This window comes from Sceloporus undulatus, chromosome 4, assembly GCF_019175285.1.
Source record: "Sceloporus undulatus isolate JIND9_A2432 ecotype Alabama chromosome 4, SceUnd_v1.1, whole genome shotgun sequence".
Taxonomy (NCBI): domain Eukaryota; kingdom Metazoa; phylum Chordata; class Lepidosauria; order Squamata; family Phrynosomatidae; genus Sceloporus; species Sceloporus undulatus.
In genome coordinates, this window is record NC_056525.1 from 145,584,360 (window position 1) to 145,603,507 (window position 19,148).

The 19,148-nt window shown below is 38.3% G+C and overlaps 1 protein-coding gene across 3 annotated transcripts in view; it reads right to left on the minus strand.

Annotated features, from left to right (window-relative positions):
- The window catches only part of CTNND2 (catenin delta 2), a 557,661-nt gene that overhangs the window by 364,850 nt on the left and 173,663 nt on the right, over positions 1-19,148 (minus strand). For all 3 annotated transcript variants that reach the window (XM_042464992.1, XM_042464991.1, XM_042464993.1), the window contains exons 3-4: positions 3,164-3,198; positions 670-786 (exon numbers count right to left, since the gene is read on the minus strand). In XM_042464992.1, coding sequence (XP_042320926.1) covers positions 670-786; positions 3,164-3,198 — 152 coding nt within the window. The remainder of the gene's footprint in view (positions 1-669; positions 787-3,163; positions 3,199-19,148) is intronic.

Consider the following 19,148-nt stretch of genomic DNA (forward strand, 5'->3'; position numbering starts at 1 on the left):
TGGTTTATTCCACAGTAAAGGTTGCTCTTGGTGAGCTTTGCACTGCACTTTTGGCGTGTGTGTTTGTTTGCTTTGCCTACATTCATGGAGTTCTCCGGAGGATTACCCATGCCCCGTCCACAGTCTCATATTGCTAATAAGATATGGCAATATAAAAGCAGAAGTGACAAGTGGTAACAACTGATTTTAGATAAGAATATGACTATGGAGGAATCACTGCTATCAGCTTTACACTGGTAATTTCACAAGGGGCAAGCTCTGTCATGGCCACTGGTTGTTTGTGCTGAACACCATTTACAGGAACCTTAACAGTGTGTTAAGATGAAAAAACCACCAAACATTTTAGTAAAAACTAACTGGTGCTAATAATCTATAAATACTCCCATTTTGTCACATTCCGCCGAAGGCCACCTACACATGAAATACAACCCCATGTTGTTTTTTTCTATTGTGAAATGGGCTCCCAAGCAATCTGAAGACTGTTATCCACATATATACATACACAACCAATTGCTCTGTGAATACCAGCAGCTTTCAGAGATGAAAGATGAAATAGGAACATCATAATGGAACAGTATCTTTTCATCTTGAAAGCATAAAGTTTTTGAATAGATTTGGTTTTAGTTAAAGACAGGACACAAAGAAAGACTTTTTAAAAAAGAAACTTACTTTCACTAGTTGAATAGTCCTGTGGATCAAGTATTCCTGACTCTTGTAGTGATCTAATACAAGAGTCCACAAGTTCAAGACCAGTTGTGAGTTCATCTTCTATATCCTTCTGACCATCTGTAATGACAGATTATTTAAAACATTTAAAATAACCTACAAGATATGCATAAGAAATCAAAGTAGGACCTTTAAAAAAAAGAAGTTAAGCTAACCAGTTTGTGTGGTGGGTAAAATGTTGTACTCAGCTCCACACTCTACAGTTTTTGCAGTTGCCGTTACCTCTACTTACCACTGCCAAAAATAAGTTACAAAGCTACTGAAATAAGCACTAATGCAAAAATGTGGCCCTTTGTTCCCACCTGTTCTTTTCCCTTCCCTTCTGGAAGAAGACTCAACCCAATTTGCAGAACTCTGGTGTGTGTGTGTGTGTGTGTGTGGGTGTGTGTACTTTGGTTCCCTCCTGCAATACAGGCAACCAACAGAATTGCTAGGGAATTTTGGTTACAACTGTGGTGGCTGCAGGAACACATACTGCACCAAAAGAAATGCAAACATAGGCTCCTCACTCGGATGGTGCTCATATTTGTTGTATACAATTCAGTGCTGGCATAAATGATTGTAAACCTTTTTTATTTCAGTGTTTGGACATGCACCATTACATCTAAGTATGTTACATGTCAGATGCATTTTGTTCTTCTGTTTACTTCAGTATTTTATTTTGCAAGACATAACAGCTAAATAATAATCATTTTCAAATTGCATTTCAGCATTACTGTATATTCTATTCACATATAGAACCTCATAGGGCAATAAAAGAGGTGCTGTTTGCCAATGAAAGCTAGTGTTTCTACCCTATTGAAGCTGAGAAAGAAAATGTGTGCAAGTTCAAAACCACAAAAATCATCCTATAATTAAAAATGTAGTTATGAACAGCTACTACAAGTGGATTTGTAAATGGATTTGTAAAACAATGCTATCTCCAGGATACTGACTGGATCTCACTTCTTCCCCTGGAATTTGTGATCTTCCTCCCTCTTGTAGCTACTTGTGTATGCTAGAAACCTCTTTCTGCGGGCTTGAAAATCTTCTGGAGCCTTTTTCATTTTGGCATTGCCAAAGACTGTATCAGGAAGGTGAGAAGTAAAGAGTCTTGATTTTGCTGAGTTTGGCCTATGTTTAAACAATGTGGCTGAGTAGGATGGAAAGGAGATGTGCTGCTCACTGGAAACATGCTACCTGTTGCACACTATAACCATTTTAAAGGTTACCTGTCATTTTGTACTTTGATTTTGCCATGAGGACAGATGTAGGCCTACAATAGAAACAGGCTAATATATCAATTTAGTTAATATATCAATTTGGGTGGAAAGATAATTCTTAGTCTACTTTCACCAGAAGATGAAACAACTCTTGGGGTAAAAAGAAATTTCAGAAGCCTTCTAACCAATCCTGAGTCTATTGGCATATTAACCAAACTTTTCTCCAGACAGGACAAGTGAATTGTCTCTTCTGGAAACCTTGAAGGTTGGCAAATCAGCTTTAAAGTAACTTGAAGGATCTCCTGTACCCTGGACTTTATATACATACATACATACATACATACATTAAAAACATCAGGTTTTTAAACAAAGAAAATAGACAGCTGGCCACTTTTGGATTTAAGGGGAAATCATTGTTGTCAATGAGCCTGCCAATCTCTGGGGGCAGAAAACTACTCCATTCCTGAACCTGCTGCAGTTAACTAATTCTGATTTATATTTAGACCAGTTAAAGAAATGGTCTAGAAAATGGCTAAACAGTTACTTTTGCATCACCAGAAATGTGACCATTTTGGAGTACCATCAACAGCAGTTGTGTACTAGCAAGTATAAACAACATTGCTTAGGTGGTTAAAAAAGGGAAAGACTGATAAAAATTCATATTGATTTCTCACATAGCTTAAGATTTTGTCAGTTCTATTGTTTGGTAGGATGTCATTACGTTCATGATTAAATTGCTTTTCTTTTTTATATACAAGATTGCTTTGACATTGGTCTATATTTCACCCATTTACTTGTAAGAAATTATTTAGTGCTTTGATTTATTATAATCTGAGCATTAGGGCTCAGAGGGGAGTGTGCAAGTGGTAACTTCTCATCAGGGTTAATTTATTACTCAAAGAATTTTGAGCAACTGAAATTCTGGAGAGGGGAGATGCATTTTGAACTGCAGGAAGGGAACACACTGCCAGTTCACAAGGACTTCTGACTGATAAATTATACCACAGAGTATACCTGGTTAGTAAATGAGACACTTGTGCAACCATCCATCCATTCTGTGTGAGTAAGACTGTACTATCTGTGGGATTATATTATCTGGAGGCAGCATATCATTTTTCCAGGTCTGAAATGCATGTACTCTGGTTGCTCAGAAAATGCAGTATCCCCAAGACAGAAGCACAGTCTGAGCAAACACATGAAGACTATGACCCTTTGAAATAAATATTATTCTTTACCTTGTGTTTGCCAATGAAACTGTTCTTCAGTTGAACTGGAAGAAAAAAAATAGACATAATAAACATCAGAACAGAGAATTATTAAGAGGCACTGTTTTAAAATGGAATGATACATTGCTGACATATATAGTACTGTTTTCATTCCTAAAACCAATTGAAATACACTGCTCTACCAAGTTTGGTTTGAATCCTAAATGGCTTCTGACTCCTGGCCTCTACTTTTTACTTTTTCAGCATATTCCATACCATTACTAAAGGGTACTCAATCTCAGTCAGGAACAGATTTTCTGAGGTACAAGTAGTTTCAATGGAAATAGGGAAATACGGGAGTTCTGTTTCATGAAAGAGACTGACACCAGAGCCATTTAGGCTGATGTTATGGACAATATAGGTTACTATAGAAAGAGGTAGTGCTTCTGATGTGGTTAGGACTAGTGAATGTTACTGATATTTATGTTAGGGGTGAAACACACCACACCTCTTTGCACCAGCTTGGGAGTGGTGTCAGAGTGTGGCATTTAGACGACGCAGACTCTGATGCTGCCCCCAGGTTGGTGTCACACCATCTGCCAGATCACGCGGTGGGCAGCTTTGCAGAGTGGTGTTTATACAGTGTATGCTGCAGGAGTGATGCAAAGCTGTGGCAGTGGAAAAGCTGTCTTTTTGCCAGCTCAAAAAGGCAAAAAGCTTGGTTGGGGGCATGGCATGCAGTTGCCACAGCCCCAACTCAGCATTCAAAGGGGCAGCTTCAGACCAGCCCTCCAGAGCCATCTGTTTTAGCCTTTAGTCAAGTTTACGAGTTTAAACAAGGGGCTGAACTCCACCTCCCAAAATATGCTAAGTACTTTGGATAGCTGCTTTAAAGTCTGGATAAAAGCTCTGAGTAGAGTAGCCAACCTAGTAACTTGAAGCCAAGAGCCACTACTGCTTAGAAGTGCATTGTGGAAGCCATGCTATTTCTAGATAGTGTGGCTCTAAGTGGCACCATATGAGGTCACACATGAAATTTGCTGAACCCACATAGTTATTTCTCCCTAGAGATATATATCCAGTGTGAAATTCCCTCCCTATAGCATTAGCTTTTTCACCACATCCATTGTACATGTAAATATAGTCAGCCCTCCAATCCACTGATTCTTTATCCACAGATTGAACCATTCATGCCTTGAACACACACACACATACACACACACACACATTCTAAAAAGCAAACCTTAATTTTGCTATTTTATATAAGGGACATCATTTCACCATGCCATTGTATTTAATGGAACTTAAATCCATGGATTTTGGTATCCATGGGGGTTCCTAGAACCAAACCCCAGCAAATACCAAAGTCCTACTGCACTGAAGCAACCTAAGCTGTTTTTTAAAATCAAGAAGCTATAGTTTACCACACATCAGATACAGTGCAGTTATTGAATACAGTGGCTATGACCATCAAGTGGCTATGGGTTCTGTTAGAACATGAGAGAGATCTGTTATTTTTCTTTTAAACAAAACAAAACAAACAAACAACTGGGGTTGATGCAAGATATTAGAATGAACTCAGAATTGCAGTGATTCTAAGTGCATCATCTGACAATATGGTAAGTTTTTATTTAATTTCATAGTGCAGACATATGAAAAGGAGGACTTTAAGTAGGACTGTAACATCCAGAAATGGATAGTTAGCCCCTTTGTCCCCAGCTGTGAGTCTGATGAAAATCTCTCTCTTGCGATTACATGTAGGAAACAGATCTTCCCACTGGTTCCAGTGGATTCTCTGTTCTCCCAAAGCAATGCAGGGGAAGGGGTGACATTTCACCTGAATGATAGCTATAGGGACAAGCTCTAAATTTCCTCTCCATGCATGCTGTAGTCTTAATTATTCTCACTCAATTTCTGGTAACCCAGATATCCTCCGAAAAGGTGTTTTGTTTGCTGTCTGGTTTGATACTCAGACATCATTCTATCAGTAAGGAAGAACAGGAATGAAGAGTGGAAATTAATTGTTCATACACTTCATACGGCAAAAAGAAGCCTGAATATATGTCTCCAGCATTTTTCTAATTGTTTGATGACTAATTAAGAACAAAATATGCTGAATCCCCTAAGTGTAATAACCTCATTGGTAGAGGTTAGTACTGTCATAATATGTACACTAAATTGTAATAAAACTGTAAAACAATAACTTCTTCAGCAACAACAGAAACTGCCTTGGAAATGCCACATTTCTGTCTTTCAGTCCTTTGATCAGGCCTTGGATAAACTTTAAAAATGAAGTTTTAAAAAGTAGCATCCAACTAGTTTAGAACAGTCAATAAAGGTTTGTATCTTTGTGAATCCAGCTGTGAATTTCCAGCTGATTGTCCTCAATCTATCCAAATAACTTGGCTTTTAACTGCTATAGCACAGAATATTTGTTCTGATGTTTAATCCTCAATTCCAATCCTCTCATGGAATTTTGTTTTGGAGAGATTACCTGTTTTATCATAGTACAGTTTACCTGCCTCCTAATGTCAGTGCCACAAGAAAGGGCTCTCTCTTTGTCTCCATATTGCCAAGGACAAGAATAATACTACCCAGATACTCCGTGTTTCTGTTATGGTATCCTTGATGTGAGCTAAATAAATGCATCTAGGAAGAATGTGTAAAGCAAGTCCCAGCAAGAAATTTCTGGAATTAGACATTTCAAGAACAAAATACTGTATTTATCTAGTATACCAGTGCCAAACCTGTGTAGTATCGATGCCTCTACAATATTTCCATATAGATAAACTGGCAACATCTTCATATGCAATATTAAGGACAAGCTGTATGCGATATGAAGGACAAGTTCATCTACCTTCCCCCCAATGATTGAAATAAATTATGTTTTCCCAAGCAGACAAGACTCAATGCTTTTTCTAGCCTCCAGGCCAGCCCATTCTAAAAACTAGTTCCCAATGCTTTTCGCTTTCCCAAAATTTCAGTTCTGCCTATAAGGCAAGCTGAAGAATTCTTTGATTGCTGAACTGTGTTTCCTGTAGTCATGGCCCACAGGTTGGGCAAAAAGGGATGGGAGGTTTCTGAGCTGTCATCATCCTAAAAATGGCAACGGGCTGCCTGGGGAAGAACAACACTTCATTTTTCCTCAGGCAACTTGTTTTTCTTCCATGCTGCAGACTGAGGAGGGAGCTTCTATTTCTCAGTACATGTCAAAGAAAGGCAGAGAGTTGCCTGGGGGGGAAAAAGAACACTCTACAGGCAGCTTGGATGGAAAAGTGGGGCAGAGGAGGAGGAATTGTGACTGATGGGGGGGGGGGGCAGGTGGAAGTAGAAACTATAAATTGAACAGAGAGGTCACATAGGATGAATATTCCCCATAGACTATTGGTTCCCCAATTCTAATACTAATACTAATTGATAAAATTATTTTTACTCCACCCTTTGCGCAATGCACCCGGCAGCTTACAACATCAAAACCTACAATCCATATCCACAACCCCTCCTGAAATACAATTAAACAATTTACAATATAAAACTAGCTTAAATAATAACATTAGCAAGCAACGGCTGGGACCAGGACTCATGGTCAGAAACCTCTGTCTACACTCCCTTCCCTTTAGGCCAGGATATTAGGCAGCAAATCCTTCCAGCAGACCTTGTTGAAGTTGATATTTTGGATATCAATTTGCAAAGCATTCTTTATAATATTATTAAGATTAGACCTTTTCTTTCAGTTTCTACTGCTAAGACTCCGGTTCACGCCCTGGTTATCTCTCGCACTGACTATGGCAAACTTCTTTTGATGGGGCTTCCTTTATCCAACCTTGGTCCTTTGGTTTCCATCCAATACACTACTGGTAGGATTATCTTTTTGGCCTGTCGTTTTGACCATAACACCCCACTGCTGACATTTCTCCTCTGGCTTCCCATTACTTTCAGGATTTGGTACAAGCTTCTTATTTGAACCTTCATAACTTTGCACAGCTTGATTATTTGTCAGCTCTTGTCTCTATCTATAATTCTGTTTGAGTCCTGTGATCTATGGCCTCGGAGCTCCTGACCCGGCCAAGGGTTTCTTCTTCCCTGGACCAGATTTGCCATTTCTCTCTTGCCACACCTCATTCCTGGAACTGCCTCTCCAAACATTTATGGATTATTACTTCCCTAGCTAATTTTAAGTTTGAACTGAAGACCTTACTGTTTATGGAAGTATTTCAGTTTGCAGCTTGATATCTCTAATAATCGAGTCTGAGGGTGTATTGTTAGTTTACAGTTTTATAGTTTATAGTTATTTAATCTGATAAATTACCTATTTACTGTATATTTTATATTTTGTGATTTTAGATTGTATCACATTGGCAGTTTTTATGTTGCTTTATGGTTTTGTAAAGTGCCATGAAAAACTTATAGTGCTATATAACATCAACAATATTTGAAGCCACATGTTCAGTGGCCTTGCTGGCTTCAGATTTTGGAAACTGTAAAAGTAACATTTAAAATCTCCATGTTTTTCTTGGTGCTGCTTTAAGAAGGGGAAAATATTAAAAACTATTTAAAAAATGGCCAAAAACCTTGCTTTCTAAGTACTGAGAAACCCTTATGAGAAGAATCAGGGACTGAAAAGAATCCTCGCACTCCTGGAATTATTGTATGAAAAATTCGTAGATGGTTGTTTTGTGTAGAAAACAGTATTTTATGTGCAGAATTAATATTTATATATTGAAATATTATTTTCTATACAGAAGATGCTGTTCCTTGCGCAGAAAACATTCCACTGAAAACATGTTAGATGAGATCAGAAAGGGAGGGAGGAAGGAAGAGAATGCAGACTAGTAAACTGATTTTTTTAAGTTAGCTGTATTTTTCTCTCTTGAGCTACCATCCTTCAGCTGAATCTAAAATTATACCTATATTTTTTTACTCAGGTGCACAGCAACTTGCTTTACACCAGGTCAGAAAGACCTGGCTTATCTAGCTTAGTGCTTTGTTCACTGATTGAGAGTAGCTCTCAGACTTCAGTAAGGAGGCTTTCCTGGGAAAAGCTAGGGACTGAACTGGACATTTCTACATGGAAAGCATGTGTCCCACAGTTGAGCTACAGTTATTTGCCCAACCCTTTGAGCTGTGTAAAAATATTATTCTTGAAACATCTCCATTACTCTCTCTACCCTGAAAACCAGCAGTCAAACCCCTGCAATAGTATTAGTGGTAAGTCAAGTTGGCTTGTTGGTTTTCAGGGTTTTCACTACCAAATGCTCTTCTATTGTGTGCATATACTTTCAAGTAGCCTGTTGACTTATGGAGACCCCCATTAATTTCATAGGGTTTTCTTAGGCAAGGAATACTCAGAGTTGATTTTGCCAGTTCTGTCTTCTGAAATATAGCTTGTTAGCAGTCTCTGTTATTTGTTAGCAATCTCCTATTCACATACTTACTAGAGGTGATTCTGCTTAGCTTCCAAGATCATATGGGATCTGGTGTGTTTAGGGTATTTAGGTCTCATTGGTAGAACACAAAGGAGATTTTCTCATGAACCTTCTCTCCTCATGCTGTTGTGGCTTTCCAAACACCCAAAACATCAACAGTTCTTTTCACATTACTGCACAATGGTGAATTGATAATAGGCTGGCAATATATCTTATCACACTACTATTCCATTCACTTGTCAGCCATCTGAGACCTATCACTTCACAAGCCTGAGGAGCCTTCCTGGGTGGGAGCCTTGCTTCTGCCTCCACTGTATTTGCCTGCATCCCTGACCCCCACAAATGTGGAGGACTGACTATACTATACTGTACTTCTCTTCTCAGCACTGGAAGAACCCACTCACACCACATGAGATCATTAATCATCAATTGATCTCGAAATGACATCACACACTTCACAAGAATGGCTTAACAGTTTGAATGACAGCTATTAACAGGATCTCCAAAATCAGCAAGGTGACTGAGTTGGAAGAAACAACAGAACAAGAAACAACTGACCTGGAGGAACCAAACAAATATCACTTGCCAATTTTTAGACAGAGGCAAAACAAATGTGACTATTGCAGAATTGTTATTAAGAATGAAGAATGACACAACACCTCTATCAGTGAAGAAAGACTTCATCCTTGTCAGTTAAAGCATTTTCCAGACATATTTAAATAGCATAATCTGTGATTTCATAATCTACACATGTGCCTAAACTTCTTTTCCAGACAATTTCCTTCTCTCAAGTTCAGCTTAACACTTCACCCTGTTTATTGAATATGGCATAACAAATTATTTACACTAGATTTTCTTTTCAACCTGTTCTGCCATATTTTAACTATAAATGATTTATTTGGCTTAACAAAGGAAGTAGTTCCAGAAACAAGAAAGAACTTCAAGAGACATTGCTATACCATGAGACTATCTACTATATATACTTGATTATAAGGTGATCTCATGTATAAATCAAGGACAGGTTACAGGGATTCAATTTAGGGATTTTAATGTGACCCATGGATAATTTGAGATTAAATTTGGGCATGTGCAAAGCAGGGCAGCAACAACAGGCCTCCGCCTGCTAAGAAGACAAGCCCCTCCCAACCATCATCTTGAGGGGGAGAGAAGCGGCCAGCAAAAACAACAGGCCTCGCCTGCTAAGAAGACAAGCCTTCCTCCCGACCACCATCTTGAGGGGGAGAGAAGCAGGGCAGCAACAACAAGCCTCTGCCTGCAAGAAGACAAGCCCTCCTCCCGACCACCATCTTGCTTGTCTTTATTGCATGTTGTTGTGAGGTTGTTTTTAATGATGTGTTAATTTTTGTGAACCGCTTTGATCACCTTGGAAAAGCGGTATAAAAATAAAATGTATTATTATTATTATTATTATTATTATTATTATTATGTAACAAAAGATGTAAATGATGAAGCAAAGGAAAATGATGCCAAAGAACTTACAGAATTCTGGCAGGTAAAAGAGTTTGTGCTCATCCTAAAGGCTGGATGGATGTGTGATGTATGGGGGAAGCAACCAGGCATAGGTGCGGCTAAGAAAATGCACACATATCAAGCAAGATGAAAAGGTAAAGCAAAGAAAATGGTGGTTGTGTTAACAGTGATTATAGTCTTTAACTTTAATGTGATAACTTAGCCTGATTTGACCCAGGAAAGTTGAGAAACATACACAAATGGCTCATTCAGATTTTTCAAAGCCTGCTTCCTCTTGGTGTTCCTTTGAGGGAAAAGGCAAAGAGTTACCACCCTAGCATTCTCCTGCCCAAGCATTCAAAAAGTTCAGAAGCACTGCCATGGTGGAGAGAATACAGGGAGTTGATACTTCTTTTATATGCCCCCAGGGTGGGCTAAGCTCTCACGTTTTGCCACTCTACTCAGAGTAGGGGATAATTCCATTTTGATAAGAATTAAAGTACAGTATTTACATTGACCTGTGGATAAGTCAATCCAGGGTTTTTCAGTCAATTTTTTGACTAAAATTTCTAGACTTATACATGAGCGTATATAGTGAGGGTATTTTCTCTTCCCTCCTACCATTTTTCTCAGGATTCCTAAATAAAAGCAAGGAGCACATACCTGAGCAATACTTTATACCACAATATTTACAGCAGCAAAGTTTACAAAAGATGCAAACACGAATCATTCAGCAAAGGAGCCAAACACTTAAGAAAATGGCTGTTCCATCACAAGCAAGTCACCTAGGATTGCACAGTTGTTTTTACATGACTACATTCCTGTGATCAAACAGCATGGCTACTAAACAATGTTCCCTAAATTTAAACTTTGATACTTGAATCTATGGGACTCCCTGCCACATTATCTATTGGGGATCAATGCTCATAAACTCTAATTTTGCAAGCTGTTGTACATTCTGTATGCTTATGGAAGGTGGCACCTTGGGCCTTCTGATGCTTACACCACCATTGTGAAGAGGCTAAGCTTGCAATGGGGGCAGTTTTCAACCAGGTTGGGCATCATGCAAAGTAGCCAGTCCAGCTTTGCCCTCCAGCTGTTGGTGGATGTTGCTACTATGTGTCATGGCAGACAGCCGTCTCCCGTTTCCCTTTCATCCTGATCTTGTGGTGGGCTGCTTGTTTCAATGGTTTTCTCAGAGAATCTTAAATTTGGGGAACTCCTGTACTGACAATAAAACAACAACAGACAAGGTTCTCTATATTTTATAGAAATCCTTCTTCTGCCATAGGCAAAGGGTTAACACCACTAGAGACAAGCTTATAAACATTTCTATGCATTATTTACACTAGAGATGGGAATCACATGATCCTCCAGATGTTGTTGAGCTGCTTCTCCCATCAGTCCTAGCCAGTATAATGTATGCTGGGACTTGCATCCTGGCTTTGATTTCATAACAACTTTCAACATGAAGGGAGCGTGTGCATCGGATATAAGAAGTTCTAATCAGCTTTGTCATATTCATTATTATAATATGCTGCTATGAATCTTAAATCAAAACTGTAATAGGACAGGAGAACCTGCCTGATAGGTTTTTACTCATCACCACACCTTGTCATGTAAATGTATCAACAATAATAGGAAAGATCAATAAAGATATCATTTCAGGCTAAAGAAATCAGAATAATATATGTATATAAGATGTTTTTGCAGATATATCTGAGTTAACAAAGTAGATGTGTTTCTGTCATTACTACATTTGGTAGCAGAGGAAGAAATAAAATTGGAAGAATGGGAACAGGCTCCTACACCACAAAAATGAAGAGCAGTTCAACATGCTTCAGCAAATGTTTAATCCAAAGCTAATAATATACATATGTGAAATAAGCAACCAGGTCAGGTGAGCCTTACATGAATTTGCTAAAACATTTTGAACCTTCTAGAGAAAGCTTATTCCAAAATACATCCATATTTGACTTTTACCAGCCTCCACATTTTTATGATTTCCATTTTGGTGGCCAAATCGATAGAGCTATGCTTTAAAAAAACATACTGGGGAGCCCCTGCTGAGGCAGGCTTGTCTACTGTCCTCATTTCTCTCTGTTTTGCAGCTCATACATGCTTAATAACGGATTCTGGTGGGAGCTGCTGTTTAGCTTGCCTGTTGTACACAGGGTGTATCTATGCTGTAGCAATAATGCAGTTTTACATCACTAAGATCTTATGCTGTAATGTGAATCTCTTTCCAGTGCTAAGTTAAAGCAACATGTTATAAATATGTTTTGGCTGAGATTCAAAAAACGGTTCCCATTAGTTTTGGATGTCCAGTGCTACTATTGAATATTTTCACTTTGAGCAAGAGACCTGCATGTTCATTTCAGAAGCTGTTTTTGAAACTTCCTTCCGTTTCTAAAGAAAACAAGGAGTTCTTGTTTGATAAACACAAGCTTAAAAAAAAATGAGAAGGAAAATTGTTTGAGCATGATGTCCCTGTGATCTGACAATGATTGAAATCATCCAAACATGCCTCCCCTTATTCAACACCAATAAATGTCCCACTCTGGGTGTGGTGGGAGAATTCGAAACACATGAACAACAGCCAGCTCATTGGTGTGGCCCTAGGGCAATGCTAATGGTAGGTAATGGAAGATTCACATCTGGCTTAATCTCTAAAATAACAGGGTGGTGTCTGGTTGCCTGAAAATAATGTAAACTCACCAAATGGGCTAAACTGTGAGGCTGAACTGATAAGAGTTGTATAATTACAGAGCAGTGTGTAAATTGTTGTAATAAGCAACTGTTGTAAAACTGCAAACCTATACACACTTACCTGGAAGTAAGCCACACTGAACTCAATGGGATGTACTCGTGAATAAGTGTGTATAGCATTATGTTGAAAGAAAGCTTGTTTTGGTCTGGGGAATATCGCCAGAACTTGGCCTTATCTGTAATCCACTGTGGTACCAGTTTCATACCATTTTAATTCTCATGCTGCCATCGTAGGGAATCCTTCGATTTGTAGTTTAGTGACAGATTCAAAATCTTCAGCTAGAGATCACTACTTCTAAAAACCTCACTTGAAGTGGCTTTTCTATAAAATATAAGCCCTCGAAGCTTTGTGTCAAGTGTATAGTGAAGCAAATAAGTGGGATATAATCACGTTCTAATTCAGTGTTACTGTTGAATTGATCATATAGTTCTTCCAAATTGTATTGACTTGTGCTGTCCCAATGGCTGAAACAAGGGTATAAACTCCTAAAATTAATACACTCAGAATAGTAACATTTTGTTTAGCCATGAAAACCCACAAACACTGACTGGACTTACTTTGTAATTTTCCCTAAGATATTTGTTTCAATATAGTTTTCATTTATTCTGCCCACAAGATGTTTAATGAAACTATTAAGAAAAGAGGTTTGAATTAACTATTGAGTGGAGGGAGGCATAAATATTGATCACAGTGACAGTTTGTTCCTTTCGTATCCTATTCTGCTCTTTCCAAGGTCATAAAGGATAGAAAGGCAACCTGCCATAATTTGTCCATTGGTTTTAACCTTTCAAGCATCTGTCTTGAAAGAAAGTAAATCCTCTTATTTTTAAATGATCCCTCACACATTTCTTGCAGAGATTTAATCTGATAATCTTAATACTTTAAGGGATTGCTACATTTCTCTTGAAACCTTAAATATTCTATCCAACTAGCATTCTCCACTCTTCATTGGAAACCTGTACAGTGACTGCGAGTGCTTCAGAACTTCATGCTGTTTTTGCAACAACCATTTAACACATTTATCCCATTAGAATCACTCATAACAGGTGGTCAAAAAGATATTTTTCCACTGAACTATAGGAAATAATTTTTCTATTTCACGAGAAAAGACAATTAGGCCTCACTATATCATGTCCATGTATATGCACATATTATTAGGATACAATGCTGACACTTAAAAAAACCCTTTTTACATTAGTATTTTATATTCTCTTACTCTTAAATATCTCCAGTATTTATTTTATTATTTTCAGGAGTTTTTTTACTGATTTTCTCTATTGTTGTTAGATGCTTGATTTTCATTTATTGTGATTTATTAGATCAATTCCTTTTCATTTGTACTCATTTAATACCTACTTCTGACTTAGATTTTGTGCACTAATATTAGAGCAAAACTGTGCTTTGTTTGTAAATTTCCCTCCTAGCTGAGCGTGATATTCCTTCCACATATGTCAATGCAATTTGAAGATTTGCAGTGGAATATCACAGAGAAAAGGAGGAAGAGTCGTACTACATGAGATGTCAACTTGCTAAAGATCTGCTAGATTTTCGTTTTCAGTACCAAACATGCATTAAAAAAGACTTCATTGTTACCAGATCTTGAAAAAAATATACAGAAAAATCTAAATAAAGCATCTGTTACAAGTATTAATTTTTATATTTTGTCAGGAAATATTAAGAATTATGGAGCTGCCCGTTTTTACTCTTGACGGAAGCTGCACCAACCAAACAGTGCAGCCTCCATCAGGACTAAAAAGAACCCACTAAAAGCGGGTTCTTTTTAGTCTCCATGGTGTGCGGCAATGGTGCACTCGTGCACAGCAATGATACACATGCAGCGTAGCAGCGTTTAGACACTGCACGGCACTTGCATCATCTTGGCGGCCCCCATGTAGACAGGCTGTGCCATGATGGCAGCACTGCCACGTGATAGGACTCAGCACTATGCGGTCACTCTGCACTCCTGATCCCTAAAATCAGCCCCAGACTGCCGCTTTCCAGCAGTCTGTATCAGGCCTCAGTTCCCTAGTAGCTTTTAACAATGGTATTTATACTACCTGGCTATTCTAGGCAGTATAGAACTAATAATGCTGGGTTACACTGGATGGCTGCATGAACATAATAAAGTTGACTGTGCCATCCATGTTTTCCTTGTCCTCTCTTCCCACAAAAAAACCCCAAAACAAAACAAAAGACAACAAAAAAACTTTGCAAAACATCCGAGTGATCTTGTTTGCTGCTGTCTCTTGTATGAAATGGTCTGGCTGTCAGGATGAAGTAGATAATTCCTGTTCTAGTGGTATTTCACTTGCTGCATGCAGGGTAGAGGACAGCTTTTGGGTTTTTTGCTGTCCCATCCTGTTTTTTTTACTCTGTGAGTATTTTCCATAGGACCTGTCCTCTCTTTCTGATTTCACATTCCCAGGATTGTTTCTCACTTTACTCCATCTTTTTCTCTTCTTTCTTGCTTCTGCTTTTAAAATCTTCTCATCTCCTCTGCCATTTTATTCCCCACCTCTCTTCTATTTCTACTCCTTTTCATTCCTGTTTGCCTCCTCTCATACTTTGCTGGTCCTTTTCTTGTCCTTCTTGTCTTCCTGTCCATCTTCACCACATAGCATGGACTCTTAAGGATTCTGTCCCCTGGCTCTCAGTAAGCACACCAACAGCACAGCACAACAAGGATGAGGAGTGCATGTAAGAAAGAGAGAGCGAGAGAGGGAGGGAGGAGGACAAGTGAATGGGATATGCAGAACAATGCTATGTAGGTCTACACAGAAGGAAGCCTCATAGAGTTCAGTTGGAAATGTACAAGGCTACATCCTTTAAAGTAAGGGGGATTTATTTATTTATTGGGAGTAGGTGAACAAAGGAATTGAAAATTGATTTTTGAAGGATAATGGCTTTAGGTATATATATATATATATATATATGTGTGTGTGTGTGTGTGTGTGTGTGTGTTTGTGTTGGGTTTGTCTTCAGCAGCTAAGTATGTTGTGGGTGGGACTGTGGAGAGGAAGTATGTGGGTGTTGGTGTATCTTTATATGTGTATGCGCATGATACACCACCTGAAAATAAAAACTAATGAAAAAGTACTCCCCAGCTGGGCTGTTATCTCTGTGGGAGCAGGAAAAGGTTTGTTCCCAAGCATGGGGAGAAATAGCAGCTTTGATGAAAATAGCCAGAGATGTGGCATAGCAAGAAAACATGCTTTGCAGTAACACCTTTATTGGGATGTTTGAAAGGTGCAAAATATTTCATACTAGCTTCAAAGCTTCACAGTCTTCAGCAAGCAGAGATGGAAATATAGCACACAGGGGAAGTAAAGAAGTGGTTATTGTTGTTGTTGCTGTTATTATGATGCTGTGGTCCTGGCACCTACATTTTGCTTTGGATGATACAGAAAGTGTGTGAAGTTGAAAAGCCTGTAACCTGAGTGGGAACAAAGGCAGTAACACAGACAATATAGTTTGCCTTCTCTGTTTGAAGTTATCTAGTTTGATGTCACCATAGACTATTTGGGAAAGTCTCTGTGTTCTCCAGCATGGAAATAAATGAAATAAGCAACACAATACAGCTGAAGCTAGGCCTTGGAGAGGTAACTACTAAGAAACTAGACAAGATCCTCAAGTGTAAAGAAAAAAATTGAATGCTAAAGTTATCATACTTCCAATTTCTAAGTATGGTTGCGATTGCCTTCCTCTGAGGCTGAGAGAGTTTGACTTGCCTAAAGTCACCCAGTGGGTTTTCATGGTAGATCAGGGATTCAAATCCTGGTCTCCAGAGTTGAAGTCCAATGCTCAAACCATTACACGATGCTGGCTCTCTAAATATAGCTGTAGGAGCACTATAAAACAATTTGTTTATTTTGGCCAATACAACAGCCATGGGGAAGTTTTAATGTTACCTAATGTGTAAAGAACTGCCCCTAACCGATTGTGTAACCAGATCATGTGCAGCATGCTTCATTTGTACATTATTAGGCATATTATATTCATTGTTGTTGCTTTCAGACAGATCAATGCATCAGATAAAAATATAATCAGCCTTCAACAGCAACCGTTAATGTGCGTATTGAAAAATGTTTTCCTGTCTCATCTGTACTGATGGCATTATACTTAATCTTAGCCTGTGTGTCAGCACTGCATTCTGTCTTGTAAATTATAAACAAAATGTGACAATAGGGAGTATACTCAAGTGACTTTCTGACATAGTTAAATAAGTGCAGTTTTTAATTATGGTGATGTTTATGTCTTGTAGCTATGTACAATGATTCATCAAGAAAGTCAACATAGCTAAACAGTAAGTAAGGCATGGGGGCTGCTTGGTAGAACTGAATAAATGAGCCTTCCATTGTTTTAACTGCTTAATTCATTTTTCTTTGTCACTGACTTATTTGAAAACATCTATTCCTGCACGCAGACACAGATACACACAAACACACACACACACAGACTGAACATAATATGTCAGTTCTGATGAGCTTTTTGACACTGGAAGCCTTTAAAAATAATTTAGGTCCATAGTCAACTTCCAGAAAAGGAGAAAAAGAAATAATAAAATAAAATACTGGCCTTCAATTTCGTGTGTGTGTGTGTGTGTGTGATTCACAACTTTGCAGAGGCCTTAGAACAGGTGGATTGCACAGTAATATCCAAAAAGATTTTTACATTTCTTCTTCTTCTTTTTTTACAAGGTGAAAGAGCAAAATCAATAGAAAAGCAGAGAAAGAGATGGTGAACAGTGGAAATACAGGTACAGGAAGAAAATTCAAAGAGATTGCTATATTAAAGATATTCTGGGTTGCACAAGGTTGAACACGTGTGAACTGTAGTATGGCTTTTTTTTAACTCATATGCCCAGATGAAGAAAGTGCCTTTTAAGTATTTATATCAAGCTATTAACCGTACAAGGAGTACTGTCTTCCATGCATCTCTCTATTTAATATTGAACAATGATTCTGTTAAAGCACTCTGATTTCATAGTTCAAGGGAAAATATTGTAAGGAGAAAGTAGGAGATGAGAACACGGTTACATGGCGTGTGCTTACATACGCAGACTGCTGCAGGTATGGGAAGCAATACATCCTCAGTGCTACCTTTCCTTTCAGGTAGCACTATGGTAAAATAAAAATAAAGTTTAAACAAAGTAGGCTACCACCTATAACTTTGGAAAGTGTTAACGTGTTATCAAGTCATAGCACATTTAATGTAAACATTTAACTGGTATGTTGATCCTACTGGTCATACTTGTACACATTGATAGTAATGGACAATAACTGGCATGAATTGTGACTGAATCTCACTGATTTCAATAGGTTTACTCATCCAGCCCTTGGGGAAAACTGACATACAAAGGAACTAGTGCTTCTGTATTTGCTCAGACAGGAAGAGAACTGGATATCTTCAATACTATATGCAATCCATCCCATGACTCCTTTGCAATATTCTGTTCCTAAGTAGTCTTAGAGCTTTATCACACATGGGGAGATTCCATGGGTAAATGGGAGTTAAACGCAATTTAAAGTACATTCAAATTTAAACCAAACTTGCAAATTTGGTTAGTTTATCACACTAAGGACTGCCCAAATGAAATAACATGAAGTTAATCCAAACGCAAAGCAAAGAAAAATGGCAGCTTTTTTTTATTGTTGGCTTGTTCTGAAAGTAGAAAAGCTGCCAGTTTTCTCCACTTTGCATTCGGATTAACTTTGTGTTATTTCATGTTAACTGTGATGTCATGTGATAAACTTTGGGCATTTCTGGGTTTTCTTTAGTTTAAATCTAGTTTAACTCCCGTTTTCCCACAGAATCTCGCTAATGTGATAAACTCCTTAGTCTCCCTATTGTTACATTTTGTTTATAAAGTAGTATTTGTTAGTAGGTCAGCTCTGCAGAGGGACAAGCAAATCTCATAGCAGCACTTCTGCTAAAATATAATTTGTTGTTTGTTGTTGTTATGTGCCTTCAAGTCATTTCTGACTTATGATGACCCTAAGGTGAACCAATCACAGGGTTTTCTTGGCATGTTTTTCCAGAGGGGGTTTGCCATTGCCATTGATGGAGGCTGAGAGAATGAAAATTTTTGGGTAGTCTGTCCCACGCCTTAAGCAAGGAATACTCAGAGGTGGTGGTTTTGCCAGTTCCTTCCTCTGAAACATAGCCCACAGTGCCTAGTATTTGACGATGGTCTCCCATTCAAATACCAACCAGAGCTGACCCTGCTTAGATTCCAATATAAGATGAGATCTGGTGCCTTTAGGGTATTTAGGTATATACCAAACTATTATTTACTGTTGGAATGAATGTCATGAGTAAGCATTACAAATAGGGAAAAAATAATTTGCAA